The 16,351-nt window shown below is 39.4% G+C and overlaps 1 protein-coding gene and 1 long non-coding RNA gene across 2 annotated transcripts; one reads left to right on the top strand and one right to left on the bottom strand.

Annotated features, from left to right (window-relative positions):
- Nucleotides 1-175: 175 nt before the first annotated feature.
- Nucleotides 176-849, top strand: LOC139612688 (uncharacterized). The gene is made up of 4 exons (XR_011686623.1): nt 176-313; nt 386-450; nt 552-650; nt 729-849. It is a non-coding gene; the product is annotated as an uncharacterized lncRNA (long non-coding RNA).
- A 45-nt stretch (nt 850-894) lies between these two features.
- Nucleotides 895-16,305, bottom strand: mtf1 (metal-regulatory transcription factor 1). The gene is made up of 11 exons (XM_071468522.1): nt 16,088-16,305; nt 13,604-14,142; nt 10,777-11,015; nt 9,130-9,261; nt 8,649-8,722; nt 7,698-7,831; nt 7,168-7,245; nt 6,846-6,948; nt 6,099-6,766; nt 5,595-5,664; nt 895-4,595 (listed from the first exon to the last, which is right to left on the bottom strand). The coding sequence occupies exons 2-11, from the start codon at nt 14,069-14,071 to the stop codon at nt 4,111-4,113; spliced, it is 2,451 nt and encodes an 816-aa protein (XP_071324623.1). The 5' UTR covers nt 14,072-14,142; nt 16,088-16,305; the 3' UTR covers nt 895-4,110.
- Nucleotides 16,306-16,351: the final 46 nt, after the last annotated feature.

Genomic DNA, 16,351 nt, shown 5'->3' with positions numbered 1-16,351 from the left:
ATTATTATTATTATTATTACAAAGTTTGATATAAGGCTACATAGTTTTGCTATAAAATAAATAAACACATAAATAATAATAGTCCTTAAATTGTTTTGGTAATATGTAAACGCTCTTTCAGTCATCTGCGGTTATTTTGTATTTTTTTTTATCACTGACGCATGTTCTTCGTTGCGTGCTCCGCCCTCATCATCACCCACTAATTAGGAGAATTAAAGTCACCTGTGGGCGCCTGCCTAAAGTCGAAGGCACACAACATAGAAATGCGTTAGTCTACAGAGAAACATGTCCGTCGTCATGTCCTCTGACACAGGTAGTGAAACACAACATTTTTCAGTGTGGTTGTTACATCATCAGTGTTTTTCTAAGTGTCTTTGTAAAACAGTTGAAGACTGTACAGAAGATGGAGTGACTCGGCGGACTGATGATGGCGCCTCCTCAGTCAAACAGGTCAGTCTTGAGATGAAGCTTGATTTATTTTTTTTTTAATTTTTTTTTTTTTTTGTGGAGGTTTGTTTGTCCACACTAACTTCAAGTTTTGTCCTCCAAAGCTGGACGACATTAATGACAGACTGGTGACCCTGTCTAAGAAGATAACCATGTGTAACAAAGTTATGAATGACCTCAAGGATCTGAGTGATGTTCTAGCGGTGAGTTTCTTTTTCCTTCCCCTTGGGGCCCTTGTGACTTGCTGCAGATCTTTAAGTTAACCTTGGTTATGTTCACAGAGGAAATCTCTCCAGGATGTGTCCTTGCCATCGCAGAAGTGACCAAAAGGAGAAAACATGTGTGTTTTTTTTTTTTTCTTTTTTTTTTTCTGTCATGTTATTAAATACATTTAATCATAAACTGTCACTTTTTTAATTGGATGGGTGGAAAAAAAGAAATCAGTGACAAGGATAAGGTTTTATTAGTATTATATTGCTCTCAATTCAGAAAGTTATTTATCATATTACTTTATACGAAACAAGCATAAGCAAACATTTTCACATTATACATTCTTTTAAAAAATACAAATCCTTAACAATTCCTCACTCTTTGGGTGTCAAGACATTACTTTGGAAGCATATAGTTTCCTCTCTCTTTTTAAATATTGGCCATTTGGAAAAATGTCGGAGATGGCAGAAATTCTGGATCTCACTTTCCAAAAACACTCTGGCTATACATTTGTGAACAAACGATCTGCTTCCAAACAAATGCCACCATCAGTGATTTGCTGACGTTTACCATTTCAGGTAAACCTCAGCTGTAAATTCGACTTTCATTGGTGAAGATGAGCCAACAAATTATCCACTTGTCAAATCTAAATGTGAAAGGCTGAGATGACTACATAAATGGGGTAAGCTCAAATGAAACATGTACCCATAAAGTGTAAAAGTAAAAAGGAAAAGCTGCTTACATTTGACCAAAAAATAATTCTTAAAACAGAATCATTCATTCACTAAATACTCCTTCAAACAAATCCAGTTGGTTTTTAAACCAGTCACCTCAGAGGCAAAACAGCATGTAGAAAGGATAACTGGCGCAACATTCATGGGAACAGTACTTGGACACACTACAAAGACCAGATTCACACCACTCCAAATGTGAAATATGATATACAGTATACTGGAGTTCAAGAAGCATGCTTAATATGTATGCATTGGAAAGGCAACTTTTGCCACTGGACTTCTGCATATGGTTGCAGCAGACTACGATGTCATGGAGGAATAAATAATTTTTATCTTGGAGTCAGTATTTAATCTTGTGAATGCCACTTAGAATTGCATAGTTGTGTTCATTGACAGTATGCATGTATAAGAATGTATATTGATGGCATGATCTTGACTCCTGGCAGTAATTTCAGAGTGCCTTGACAGGAAAATGGTTAGCGAATCCAATGGAGCAAAGTTCAGATTCAGACACTCCAAATATCAAATACTGCATATGTGGAATGGTTTTGAGCACAAAATTAGACTGGAGCCTTTCACAACATATTTAACTGCCTTCTTGGCATCTGTGAATTGTGGGGAAAGCTCCACTCCTGCAAATTATATTGCCCAAAAAAAAAAGTTATAAATGACACGTCAGTTTTGATCCTACAACCTGGAACTAAAATGTAGAATCATATCACCTGCATCTGTTATGTAGCTGATTTATATATATTTTAGAAATGCTGCATATCCATTTGTGACTTTACAAACATTACAGCTGGAAAATCTAATTTTTCTGTCTCAGTGATTTTGCCTCAGTGTGATCCCCTGCTGGAAGAGAGTGCTTGAGACTCAATAAAGATGAACATGTATACATGTCAATGGCAAGTCTGTAGGAGAGACTGTCAAGGCAAGGAAGGCTCATATAACAGTTACTGTTGTAAGGCCAAGTATCTCTACACTCTAGTATACAGGGCATAATGCCTTTGCGCTATCATCATTGCATTGTGTCCCATGTGAAACAATACTGTTAAATTATACTCTGAGCAGGGGGGTATGTGGTACATATATTTTGTTACTATAGAGACTGTACATAAGCTCAGCTGCTTGTAGAACCACTCATCTAAACACAGCAAAAACTGAAACTATTCTGCATGAACATGACTGGGGGAAGAATGCAAGGATAGAGGGTATACATTAGCTCCAAACTTTGAGAGTTAGTAATTCAAAAGTCTATACAAAAATACAAATTCTAGAATAATCTACAAGTTTCTCAAAGATGTTTACACTAAAATGTACTGTATATACACTGTCGCCAGGACACCATCTTTTAAATGCTACTTTACAGCAGTTGTATACAAAAAGTCTGTAGTGGTGCTGCACCTAGGCTAACAAGCAGTCAGATTATTCACTTTACAAGTTAGTGTGCAATAAACAGGGGAGAGTGCAGCAAAACGTAGGGCTACTGCAAGTGTGGGGCATCTGATAAGGAAAACACATTTCTGAGTAACAAATTAAGGGAACCAGGATCAGTTATGACTTGATGCATCCCTGAGAGGGCCACAACCCTATAAAACATGGGATGTTGACAGTAGTTCATTACTGTTTCATTGTGGACAATTTTTGCAAACAAGCAGATCCTCTAGGATAATTCACTGTGCAGTCTACTATAGGTGCCTCTTTTCTCCAACTTGCTTTTAGCAAGACCCATTACGTTCTTAAAAGGAAAGCAATTCAGTAACAAAAACAGCTCAACTTAAAAATACAAGTGATTGGAATAAATTAATAGATTTTTCTGCTATCATGAAGATAATAGTATTACCAGTATAATGAAAGAATCAAGCATTTAAATAAATTAACATGTACAATTTTAAATTAGTTTAAGTTATAGGCAACTTATTGACGTATTGACTTAATTTCACTTAAAGAGACAGGCAAATCTGATCACAGGTTCTTCTCTCAATTAGTAAATAACTGTCAAAAGAAGTAGAAAAGAAATAATCACATTTTTTGGACTACACTAGTCCTCCTAGAAAACAAAAATACTGAGGAAGCCACTTCATCCTGTGTGACAGCCATATAAGGGGCTATGAGGCCAACCCCTCAAAATTCCTGCTGGGAGCAATGCTTGATAAAATTATAGTCAATTTCTCTAATATACAGTGCATTCTGATCAGCTGCATATCAGCTTTAAGCATTTGTTTTTAGGACCTGTAGTACAGTACAAGGATATACAGACAAGTTTTGTTTCCCTGCTCAGGTGTGTGACCTTCGAGCCAGGAAAAGAACTCTTAAGTTATCAGTGCTTGGACACTCACTTATTTCATTTAGATCAGAGTGGATATCAATGGTTAGTATATACAATTTGATTATGTTTTTAACAAAGGACCTACTGCCTTTTCCCTGTGTAAATTAGCATTAACATTGCTAAATCTCCAAAAGCAAACTAATCCTGTGTCTAAGAACTCAACTACTGCAATGACTCAACAGAAAGTATTCATAGATTGTGTATATATGTTGCACAATGCCATACAGAACAGAATGCACTGCAGATACAGGGGTTCAAAGCACACACTATATAGGGAGAAAGACGAGGTGTCACCGAGAAGAGTGACTTGAAATGTAGGTGGAATCAATGCCGGTGGATGAGTGGGTGCAATAGACAAACACATGGTGCCAGACTAAGAAGGCAGCTCTTCTAAGGATTGCCATCAGTGGCCATGTTGAAGTCATCCGCGACCAGCAGCAAAGCCTCAATGTTGGCAGCTGTCTCAGGGCTCTGCAGGGAGAGGAAGTCCGAGACATCCATATTGGATAACCCGTCAGATGAGGGGGGGTTGGTAGAGGCAGTGCCGCTCACTATGGTGGAGAAAGTCTGAGCTGAGGAGGAGGAGGAAGAAGAGGGGGCCTCCAGGCTCACCTCACCCACCTTGGAGGAAGACTCAGGGAGACAGCATGAGGAAGATGAGCTGGCTGGATGGTGGGGAGGCTCTGGGGCTTGTGACAGTGGGGGAGGTGGGGGCTCTGATGGTTGCTGCTGTGCTGGGGCAGGAACGATGGTGGAGGCACTCTTTGAACTCTTGTCTTTAGCAGAGTCCCTGCAGGCACACTGGCACTGGCAGGATTCCTCCTGTTTGATGATGATGACTGGCAGGCTGAGGCCGATCTGTTGGACTGAATTGCCTGAAACAGATATAAAAAATAAATTCACAGAGAAAAGTCCAAAACAAAGTGGGCAAGTTGATATAATTTGCTTTCCGTTTCCAATTGTCCTACAGAAGAAAATATTTAGGATAAAAATGCAAATGCAGGGGTGAGAAATTACTAATTGCTTAGTAGAAGGAGGAATTCATCAGTTGCTGGCTGAGAGTTAATGCCACATGTACTAACTGATCTTAATAAAACATCTCAGAATAGAATGTGATGTGGGATTAATAAGGATAATATCAAAGCTGAAACAAGAAGTTGTTTAATGGATTAGACGATCAGGAGAAAATAAAACAGCAACACTTTTGTTATTGCTATTCATCAAGCAAAAATGTCTCTGATTTCAGCTTCTCAATTGTGAGGGTTTGCCCATTTTCTCTTTTTTATAGAGACTGTCTTCGACTGTTGGTCCAATATAAAAGGACAACTCTTGGGGTGTGGAACATTTTCTGACATTGCACAAACTAAACAATTAATCAAATATATTTGATTCATTAATCAGAACTGAAAACCAAATGTAATACAACCCTATTTTGATCATGACCCCAACACTGTGGAAGGACATGCAGTACTTGATGTGTTTAAACCAGTCAGTTGTCCTCATCTTCTGCTATCTGCCCAACAATACTTGGCAGATACCTGCAGTTCTCTTCTTCTAGGTCCTGAATGTTCTGAATGTTATTGGCCCTGTTCTGTTACCTGTCAATTTTGTTATTAAATATTATAATGGGATACTGTTTGACTGTTCTAGCACGGTGCATTCCCTGAGTGTCAGCAAAGGGGATTGCATTTGTATAATAAATACAATATGACAGTATCTTAGTGGAGTTCTCCGGAGACCACTATCTAATTAATTATTAGACTAAACTAAAAGTACTCCATTGGATGGCAAAACACATTTATGATTTTATCACAGCCTTTTGGCCAATGTCCATAAAATGAAGGAACATAATAATTCACTTCACACTGACTTACCAGCATTTCCTCCTACTGGTATGGCTGTAGTGAAGAAAACCTTTTCCACTTTTGGAGCTCCTTGATGTGACTGAAATAAACAGTGAACACCTTAGTTCAAGCAAGATAAAAATGCTGAGGAAACACTAAAGTATCGTGAGGTACCTCATCAGAATTCCCTACTGAATCAAAAGGATCTGGTTGGTATGTGTGTTATATTAAAGGCAATATTGATAAGTGAAACCATTCTGACAACATCTCTAAAAGCATTAGCTTTCCCCACTGTTCTGCTTGACATGATAATTTGTTAACAGTTTATGCATTATTACTTAAGTGCAGGGCACTATTTTGTTTGCTAATCCTCTCACATTAACAAATTTAGGATTAGAAAACAAGAGAAATCCCTAATTTGCTCTGCAATGCATGAAGGAATGTGTTTTTTTGAAAAGTGCCTCACAAAATCAAAACTAGTGCAAACCAAGTCACCGTTTCTTTGTACAAACACTGTGTGGGAGCATTACTCACTGCCTGCTCTGGGTTCTGCTGGCTGCTGGCAGCACTGCTGAGGATCCACTGCAGGTTCTGGTCAGCCATGACCAAGCTGGGTTGCAGCAGGTTCTGGGTGGGTGCTATGGTGATGGTGGCAGGGGTTGGAGCCAGACCGGGGCCAGAGTTGGGGACAGGATTGTTGGCCAAAGGCACAGGTTGAGCCACAGCTGCCAGAGCATCTGTTGTGGTGGCTGCAACGACAGACACAGCAGCAGTGCCCGTCTCTGTGGTGGTCAGTGCTGGAGCCACTGGAAGAGGAGTAGAGATGGGTGGTGGTAGAGGAGTGGTCTGGGTGGCACTGTCAGGCTGCAGGAATGTGGGTTGTAGTGCCACATAATGCTGGGAGGGGGCATGGTTTGGTGCTTGGAGAGAAGCCTGGGCAGGCACATCTGAGATCTGCTGAGGCCCGGTTAGTCGCATGAAAGAGGGGGGCTGGGCAGAGCTGACAGTAGCAGTGACAGAGGCAGAGGTGGAGACCTGAGAGGAAGAGCTCTGATTGAGCTGGGAAGAAGCCTCCATGACTGCAGTTGTGTGGGAACAGGAAGATGAGGAGGTAGGATTGATAGAGAAAGAGATGAGAGATGAGGCATCAGTCACTCCTGGTTGAGTAGAGGTCTCTAGGCTGAAGGGTTCAGCAAGGCTCTCTGAGGAAGGAAGTAAAAACTCCTTCAGAACAAGCACCTTTGATATGATTTAAGCTGACAGGCTTTGAAATGTTCTTACCATTGTGATGGGCATCATCTTGGCTGACACTATTTTCAGGACTCTGGAACATGAGCTCAAAGATTTTCACTGGGGTCACATTGTTGAGGTCCAGATTCTGAGCCTGTAATAACATTAAAATTAACAAAAGATTTAATGTATCCATTAAGTCACCTTACTGAGTTTTAGAACAACTAGAGACTCTTGTTCTACCTGTCAATTCATATTACAGTGGACACAAAATGAGCTTAGGTGTCAAAAAAGAATTTATTGACTGTGACAGCTCCCCCGCATTGTCAATCCAACGTCTGTTTGACAAAGCTGAAGCAAAGGCCAGACTTACATTATGGATGTTCTCTCGTAACTCTGAGTCTGTGGAGATGAGGCTCAAGTCACTGAGGCACAGTGAGTGATTTGCATCCTGTAATTAAGGGATGAATAGGTTAATTAAACTTACCAATGCTATACAGTAGGTGATCAGCGGGATCACCTACTGTATGTTAATGTAAAAAAAATAGGTTTTACTTAAAATGAACAGTTTAAAATGAACAGTTTAGCACTAAGTAAACAAATAAGTAATAACATCGTCAATCATAACCATGCTGCTTTTTTCCCATAATAAATCAGGAAGATTTACCATGGTTAATGTACTGTGGTGTGAACTTACAGACATCTGTGAATATACACATCATGCAGGTGTGGAGCTTTTATTTTTGGCTAACATGCTCTCCATATTATGTCACTGAGAGCACAGCACAAGTATAAAAAAAAAACCCAAGTTTTTAATGAAGTAAATAATATGAGGATGGCAGTGTCATGTTGCTCTCAGGCTGTACATGGAGAACACCAAGAAGTTGCTGTCCTGTGACTCACTTCAGAGAGTGGGTGGGTGAGGGTGACGCTGAAGGACTGTCCTTTGTCGTGGCCCCGGATGTGACTCTTTAGACTGTACTGGCTGCTAAAAGTCTTCTCACAGCCATCACTGGGACAGTTGAACGGCTTCTCCCCTACAGAGACAGAGAGGGAATAATACAGAGACTGAAGGGTAAGAGCTACTCTTAACTGTCAGGCAGAAAAGGTCAGCTAAGATAAAAGTTGCTTCTTTTTTTTTAAATTTGGGAGGAAACAGAAAAAAATACACAATGTCAGTCAGACAATGCTTATGATTTAATACTTTGATTTAAATATTTTACTTCTTTGATTTACAGCATGCACACAACTGCAGACACAGGCAAACAGCGTGAGCACAGGATTTAATGTTTCACTTTTGTTTTCATCCGAAAGGAGGTTTTATTGGATACATAACATTAAAAGCAAAGGTCATTTCTCCTTCAAGTTTAGGAGCTTGATAGGTTGCTCTGATGCTGTATTACATTGTTTCATCTATAGTTTGGGAGAATCACCCATATTAAAAAACAAATACGTCATCACACTTTGGTAAAACCACTTCCTCTACCTGAAGAAAAAAAAAAAAAACACAGGCATTTGAGCAAAGAACTTGATCTCGGCTGTCTGACTGGGAACATGGGGAAGTTATTTGTCCAATCAATAAAAGTGTGCATCAACACACCCTTTTTAATTGCTGTTCTTTTAACTGCATTTCTTCACATACTTGTCACAGAACACAAAGTAAATACTAAACAACACAAAAATGTTTTTGGCTGCTGGGAAAATCTATTTGGTTTGGCGACTCAAATTAACTCTGTGTAGGAGGCACTGGTAATAATGTAAATGCAAATCAAGCATAGCTGTGAAACAAACATGTCCTTGTTCATGCTACCCTAGATAAATCAAGGTTACATAAAACAAACCACGAATATGTACCTGTGTGAGTCCGTACATGTGTTTTTAGGTGATGACTTGCAGCAAAAGCTTTGCCACAGCCGTCATGGTCACACCTGAAGACAAAGACAGAAACAAAATCAAGACAAAAATGCAAATGGGCAGTGATGATTTTTTCAAGACCGTGGATTTGATCATTTATTTAGAGTAATGCCATGTTTCTGCCGGAACAGTGTACATCCTTTACTCATATACATATAGCTAACTACATTTGTGTACAGCAGAGGGGGAACTAATGTGCTAAATAGTGAATCTCAACACAATTGGGCTTCTGTCTAACCAAAGAGCATCTCCTACAGTGAAAGAGACTGTGAGCAAAAACATTTTAATATGAAAAAACAACAACCATGTTCTTGTGGACAAGCAAACATTAAAAGCATCTATTATCATATTATTAACATTGCTGCCCCTTCACTTTCTACTAAGGGTAGGTTAATCCTGTTGTGATAATGGGAATACTCACCGGAATGGCTTCTCCCCAGTGTGTGTGCGAATGTGCTTCCTCAGGTCACTGAGTGTGGTAAAGTACTTTGTGCATCCCTCCGATTCACAGTTGAATGTTTTGCCTGTGTGAAGTCTCTGGTGTGCTTTTAGTCTGCAGAGACAGTCAAGTTTGTTTCATTAAACCACAATGGGAGACTTGCAGAGAGAAAGAAACTAAGCACAGTGGCTTTAAACAGCATGTGTTGATTGCTGCTGCACTTAATTTAAGAATGTCTACAAAGCATATGAAAAGGACAGTTAAGTCCACATTCAGATGGCACAGAATTTAATCAGACAGGGAAAACAACTGATTCAAGTGTGCACGCTCTCTCAGTGGTAGCTGTATAAGAGAATCTGGGTGGAAGAGGCAAGTGTAAAGTATTGTTATTAAAAACACAATCCACCCATGTGTGGCATTGGATTCGTGCCCTGAGTAACAGCCTCTGACAAACTGTTGTTGCCAGTGGCACAGCTCCACCAAGCCCCAGACATGTTGTCATAGCAACTGAACCAATATGGACCAGGGGGCTCTGACATGAACTGGTCGAGATCACAGCAAAATCTAAATAATGAAAATGCTAAGAACAAAGAACATGTCTGGCACCGGTCAAAACAGTTACTTAATAGAATGATCGCTATTGTTTTCTTATGTTTGATCTTCGATGTATTGTAGTGATAATAGTTCATGGGGAGCTATCGAGAGTCACTCTGGTCATTTGTTAACCTGCCATACTCCATCAAGGTGTCAAGACATCCATTGCATCACCTCTTGTCTTCCCTCCACTAACTTTTAATAGAACTTAGTGTAGTCAAAAATATGTTTATTTTTCAACAGTTTGGATACTCATTATCTGCAGTATCAATCCAAGACATTTCAGCAAGCAGATTTACCTCTTTTTTTTTTTTTAACTAAGACAAACAAAGTCTTTAATGACCAAACTCACCCTTTTACCAAATGTTTTAGTTATGCCAAAGGTGCAGAGAATTGCAACATAATAAAACTACAAGATTTAGACAATCCCTTGTTTCTGGTGCAATATTCCCATGTGTGTGGATTAAAAGGGTATTTTTTATCTAGGGTACTAAGGGAGTAGCTAACAGTGAAGAAAGGAGAACTTCCTGAGATGACAATTGTTCTCTTTTTTCTTGGTCCTGTTCCTTTTAAGGCCTGTTTCTATTGTTTTACTTTTACTTACTGTTTTTGCACTAATTCTGTGTATTAATTTCTTCGTTTCCATAATAAAGTTAAATTTGAGATTTGCGGCTACAAGGGACTGCCCCCACCCTATATAATCCTCTATAAACAGTTAAATATAAATGACATTTATGCATAGATATTTCTGTATTGTGACAACACTTTGGCTACCCACTTTATGGTAGGACCTGTCATGACAATCTGATATTTTTTTTACTTACACTAATTTATCAACCTTTTTTTTGGCCTGTTGCCTTCCTTTTAGGTGACCCCAAATGTGTTCCCAACCTGCAGGATGATAAACTAGAAGCTGCAAACAAAACCTACAGTGATGATAATGATCTGAACTTACTTTATAATGCCCACAGCACCATAAAAACAATCCCATGAGGACACACACACACAACATAGCAAAGCTGCATGTAAGCTCACCTGTATAGCGTGTTGAAGGCTTTCTCACAGCCTTGCACATCACACTCGAACGGCTTCTCCTTGGTGTGAACACGGACATGGATCTTGAGACTGTAAGAAGTGAGGAAGGCCTTTCCACAGCCCTGCTGATTACACACAAACGTATACTCGCCCCGGTGAGTCTTCTGGTGTGTCCGCAGGTTTCCTGCCGTACTGTACGTCCTTGTGCAGCCCTCAAACATACACTGGTAGCGCTTCACCTGATAGAGGAAGGAAAGGTCATTATCTCAACATTGTAAACTGAATCCAGCGATATTGTATGAAATTACACTGAAGCTCAGGAAAAAGATAATATGACTCATAAACATAACCTAAATAGTCTTTAACTTATATTTTGAAAAGACAGAGGAGAATATTATTTGTAAATTCAGCTCAGCAATAACCAGCCTTGCCATTGCCAAGTGACAGTCTGAGTCAGTGTGACCTTTCAGAGGCGACTTCAACTCAATGACTCAGCCACCCGTCAGCACATGAAGCGAGTGAGCACAAAGGACAGTGATGATGCCTAACCCCCCAATGCAATCCATCCCATCCAATTCTGTTTCACAACACTTATCTCCATTGCAGTGTGGCAGTCTCCTGCTCTTTTCTCACACAAAAGCCCCAGGGCAATGTGGATAAAGCAGCCCATTCTGTTCTTTGAAAAACGCTACCCTGTGCTGAACACAAAGCAAAAAAGAGAAAGCTTGTGGCTGGCCACCTTGATGGGAGAATCTAACTTCTCTTCTAACATAACTTACTGCCCTTACTGCCCTGATACTCTCAGAGATGTAAAATAATAACAGTAATAATAATAATCATAATAATAATTATTATTTCCAGGTGATTTCTCAAGATGAAAGACTGCAACTTTCATCTTGAGAAATTTACTTGAGAATTGTTTTAATAGAAATTTCCTTTTTACACAAGGTAATAAACAGACCTCTGATAACTGTTTATGAAACCTTCAGATTATTTGTTTTACAATAGTTTTGGTCAAACTCGAGGCATCATTTACCTAAAATCAAGACAAATGAAAGAATATTTTTATAACAGGCCTGATGCCAAATTCAGCAAAAAAAAAAAACCTTGCCCAAAAATGTTTTCATTTAAAACTATTTTAAAACTCCTTTGATTGTAAATAACAACACAGTTGTATCCACTAATGCATCCTTAAATAGGATGCATTACCTGTGTGAGTCCGTAAAAATAACAGCATTAAATACAACAGTGCTCATAGTGCATGGAGTGATGCCTTTGTCAGCAGGGAAAATAACTGACGCATCAGTGAAAACCCCACATTGTTCATGCATCCAAGCAGTCTCAATGCTTCATTTCACAACACATGCTCAGACACATTCAGTAACATCTGATGTAAAAAGAATAGCTGTTGCATGTACAGTGAACATGACATAAAAGCTGACTAAACGTCCTTTCAGCCTTACTGACAAACATTAATCTGACTGATGGGTAGTCTAAAGCCATTCACTTTGATTTTAAGGATGTAGGAGAGATCATTTGTTAAGCAAACATCCATGCAAAGCCACTGTGGGAAGCCTGCGAAAGCTTGTAGCTCAGTACTGTATTCATCTCCCACACCTTCGTGATTCTTCACCACCAGTTTGATCACTGTGTGAGAGCACTGAAAGCTTTCGGCCCCCACATGGATAGTGGAAAATACCACTACATTACAAATTAAATGGTTATGTGAGAGTATCGAGGCAGGAACTTTACATGTGTTGTTCACAGGAAATTGCCGCTATACTCTTCTCATGTTTTTCCAAGGCAGCTTGTTTTTTCTTTGTAGTACACACTAGATTGAATGCAAACAGCATCATAATTTTCACCACATCAAGTTTAATTCTATTTGTGGTGTCTTCCAATTTCTGTTTAGGGATAGTGAAGTAGGGTTTAGTTTATTGCCTCATTGGAAAGTCATTGTGTGCCTGAGGCAATCGTCATAACAAATTATGTCATAATATCATAACAATGACAAAGACAACAATGCAGGCAAATTGAACATTGACAACAAACAATTCAAGCACAATGGTGGTGGTGAAAACAATCCAACATTACATACAGACTCAACCAATAGAGTGCTTGGTGTTCAGGAGTAACACCAAAAACCAACCTCCCCACGCACAGTTTCACATTTCATATTCTATTTGTTTAGTGATGCTAAATGAGCAAATGAGCAAACAGTGTCAAGCTGTTGGGAAAGCTCATTTTGAAAGACTGTCAAGCACATTAATGTATCTGCAATTTTCCCTTTGCATTTCACCAAGAGAAGACATGTACAAACAAAAAGAAAAAAGTGTGCGCGCACACACATATGCAATACGTTCGCATTGTGCACCTTTATGTTAACATTATGTGTCTCAGTTTGTAAGACCATCAGACATGTTAGAGAAACCGTTTATTTATAGAGAAACTATTTACTCTTCCATTGAGCAATTAGTTGGAACGACTAGATGAGCTTCCACATACCAAACCAAACAATTACTTCAACAATAACAGTAAAGTAAGTACATAACAATAAAACAGACATTACTTCAGGGGTAATTGTGGACCACATCCTACTAAAATGCTGCCCATCTGTGTGCAGTAACTGGCAGGTGAAAATGAATTTATGCAATATGCACTGCTACTGAATATTCAAGGAAGCTGTTTATTGAAATCAGCACGCACCTGTGTTCATACTGAGCATTCAAAGAATAAGGCATCTTTTCATCAGCACATTCACATTTCATTAGCATGTAGCAGCTGCATATTTTTTACATTTCGAGGAGATGAACTTATTTAGGCTTACCTCTCTCTGCTTGGTTTCTGGGCACTCAGAGTGCAGAGTGAGCGTGGCCCCCTCTATGTTGCGTGGCATGGGAGTGGAACCTGGATTTATTGTGAACTGGATCTGGTCTGCAGAAATGGTGTGGTGCACATAACCTTGTGACATGGCATCAGGGTCGGCCATAAAGGCCAGAGAGCCCTCCTCCTCATCTCCATCACCTTCCCCCTCAGTTAAAAAGGTGACTCCATCTTCGTCCCCTCCACAGTGACCCTCTTCCTCGCCCTCCTCATCCAGCCGGATGGGGTCTCGCTCAATGAGCACTGTGGTGCGGTCATACACCCGACCAGAAGACGATGACGGCTCAGCAATCAGGTCATCATCTTTGTCAAAGTGGATCTTGTCTTCTTCTTCTTCATCATCCCGCTCCAGGTGATCCACCTCCACTTCAAAGTACATGGGCGCCTCCGTATGAGGGCCATTCTCACTCATGGTCCCTGGTCCCTGATGCCTCTCCTTCCTTGGCAAGGAGGACTGCACACTCTTTCTGTTAACGTCACAGCCTGAAAAATATATGAACAAAATGACTTTTTTGTAATTACTTTTGCTTAGCAACTGAGGAAAGACACACGATTTAAACAGAGTAAAATTAAACAGAAGGTAGAAAAAAATCGAATAAAAAAGATAAACAGGAGAATTAAAATTGCAGTGCAATAAGAATGCACTGCAAGATATGAATAAATCATTTAATTTCATAAAAGGCAGTGCCAGATGAAAACTTCAAGTCTACATTTAAAAGAACTGAGTGTTGGAATAGACTTCATGTCCTGGGAGGTTGTTTCAGATATATAATGTATAAAACCTGAATGCTGCTTCTCCCTTTTTAGTTAGACTACTGGGGCAGTAAGCAAACCTGTCCTAAATGATTTTAGAGAATTGGAAAGTTCAAAATAAAGGGCCATGTTGCCCTGTGAAAAGAGGTCAACTTCAACATGAAAGAAAAATTTAAACTCCCCTCTGCGCTCAAAAATGCATTTTGGTCATTCTTACTTCTCTTGAATGTTTGACCTTCACTGTGCAGAATGATGTATGTTCAGAGAGTGCAAGGCTGGTTTCAAATTCTTTCACTGAAAGTAGAATGTTTTTCAGTCCTCACCTAAAAGTTGAGTTTAAGGTGTGCACCTGCAGACATGATTTTTGTCATCACAACAAGGTTAGAAACCAATCTTGGTCCCACAGGCGACTAACACAAGTGTACTAAAGAACCCAGAAGCCTCCAGTGCTGGGGCATTGAGAATGAAATTTCAGTCATGCAGGGGACATCTTGTATCCAGTTTATTTTTTTAAATGTATCCATAAATTCTTGATTTTTCATTGATGGACAGGCATATATGTAATTTTTCTACCCAGGTAATAACGCTCGTTAAGCTTTTTAAGGGGAAAAACATATCAGACACAAATTGTAATGAACAGTATTTATCATGAGGTAACGCCTATAGTGTTTCTAGGAAGCAAATCTTGCATCCTACAAACTGGCCTCAAAAATATGTCTACATGTCTAAAAAGGATCTCTGACAGCTCTAAATACCTATGTTAATCGTTCGTCTACTCCTAAATCAGACCTTCATCAAAATAAAGTTATGAATTTTCAGTATTTAAAACGCTGCCCCCTAAAAAACATGTTAGTCCTGTTTAAAGGAAACTCACACATCGAGATCTAGAAGTTTCTAATTCCAATGACAGAAGTCACAGGACAGCATTGCCTAATCTCAGCTAACAAACTGACATGTTTGATCATTTCCAGCCGATTAAAACTCCTTAGGCTGGCTTTCATGAAACCTTAATGAACAACTTGTGAAAGATGTCACATTCACACGACAATATAATGCAACTTTTCTACACTCGACACGGCTGGCTAACGTTTAATACTGCGCGGTTCATAAACAGTGACATGATAAACACGCAGTAATTGCAAAGCTTGACCCTTCAGACCGACAATGCAGTAAAGTTAACCCAATTTAATGAAACGTTACTGATAGCTGGCTGTGTAACAATCCGCTGGTTGGTTACGAACCTGACGGTATTTCACACCGTACAGCTTGGTCACATCGTTACTAGCCTCAGTTGTACATCGCTAGCTAGCTAATACACAGAGATACCCAACCTTTAGTGCCTAGTGTATTTTAAATTACAAGTCTTTTCTTATTCGTATCTCTTAACGTCATGTGGCCTGATAGCAGCGCCATTACAAGACTCAGCTTTTCTGTCTTTAGCCCGTTCCCCAGCTAAGTTAGCTATATGGACGTTAGGTAGCTGGCTAAGTCAACTAGCAACAATCTAGCTCATATGTTAGCTAAGCTAGGGCGCTAGCTAGCTAGTAACGTTAGCCAGTTTACTGTCGACATCTGATATTACCCATCTTCTCTGGGATAACAAGGTTTAACAAGGTCCGAGTTATCAAGAAATAAACAGGCATGTTAAAAGGAAACAACATTAAAATATATTTACCTGTGTTGAAATTTAAGCCTATCTTTGTGCTGTAGATGTTTGGCACTTTCTCTCTATCCCCTCCCTAGGATACCCTACAACGTCACTGACTCGCAGCCATTCGTGATGTATTATGGGAAATTAAATATCATTAATAAAGCTAGAGTAAATCATGAAAACATTATTCTTTCTAAACATATAACATAACTTTTTAACTTCCTATGTGGCAATAGGAAGATATTCACACAGACGCATCATGAAAAAACTAAACATTGACTAAACTAA

Source organism: Trachinotus anak, unplaced genomic scaffold, assembly GCF_046630095.1.
Source record: "Trachinotus anak isolate AG129_WGS33_773 ecotype Australia unplaced genomic scaffold, CSIRO_AGI_Tana_v1 ptg000032l, whole genome shotgun sequence".
NCBI lineage: Eukaryota > Metazoa > Chordata > Actinopteri > Carangiformes > Carangidae > Trachinotus > Trachinotus anak.
The sequence above is the reverse complement of the archived record's forward strand: the minus strand, read 5'-3'. Positions and strand labels throughout refer to the sequence as shown.

Bases quoted from the DNA above. Each gene is read 5' to 3' on its own strand.
- mtf1 (XM_071468522.1), bottom strand. From the start codon at position 14,071: ATGAGTGAGAATGGCCCTCATACGGAGGCGCCCATGTACTTTGAAGTG. The intron at 11,016-13,603 runs GTAAGCCTAAAT...TTCCTCTATCAG, and splicing joins CAGAAACCAAGCAGAGAGAG to GTGAAGCGCTACCAGTGTAT. The intron at 9,262-10,776 runs GTGAGCTTACAT...CTGTCTCTGCAG, and splicing joins GCCTTCAACACGCTATACAG to ACTAAAAGCACACCAGAGAC.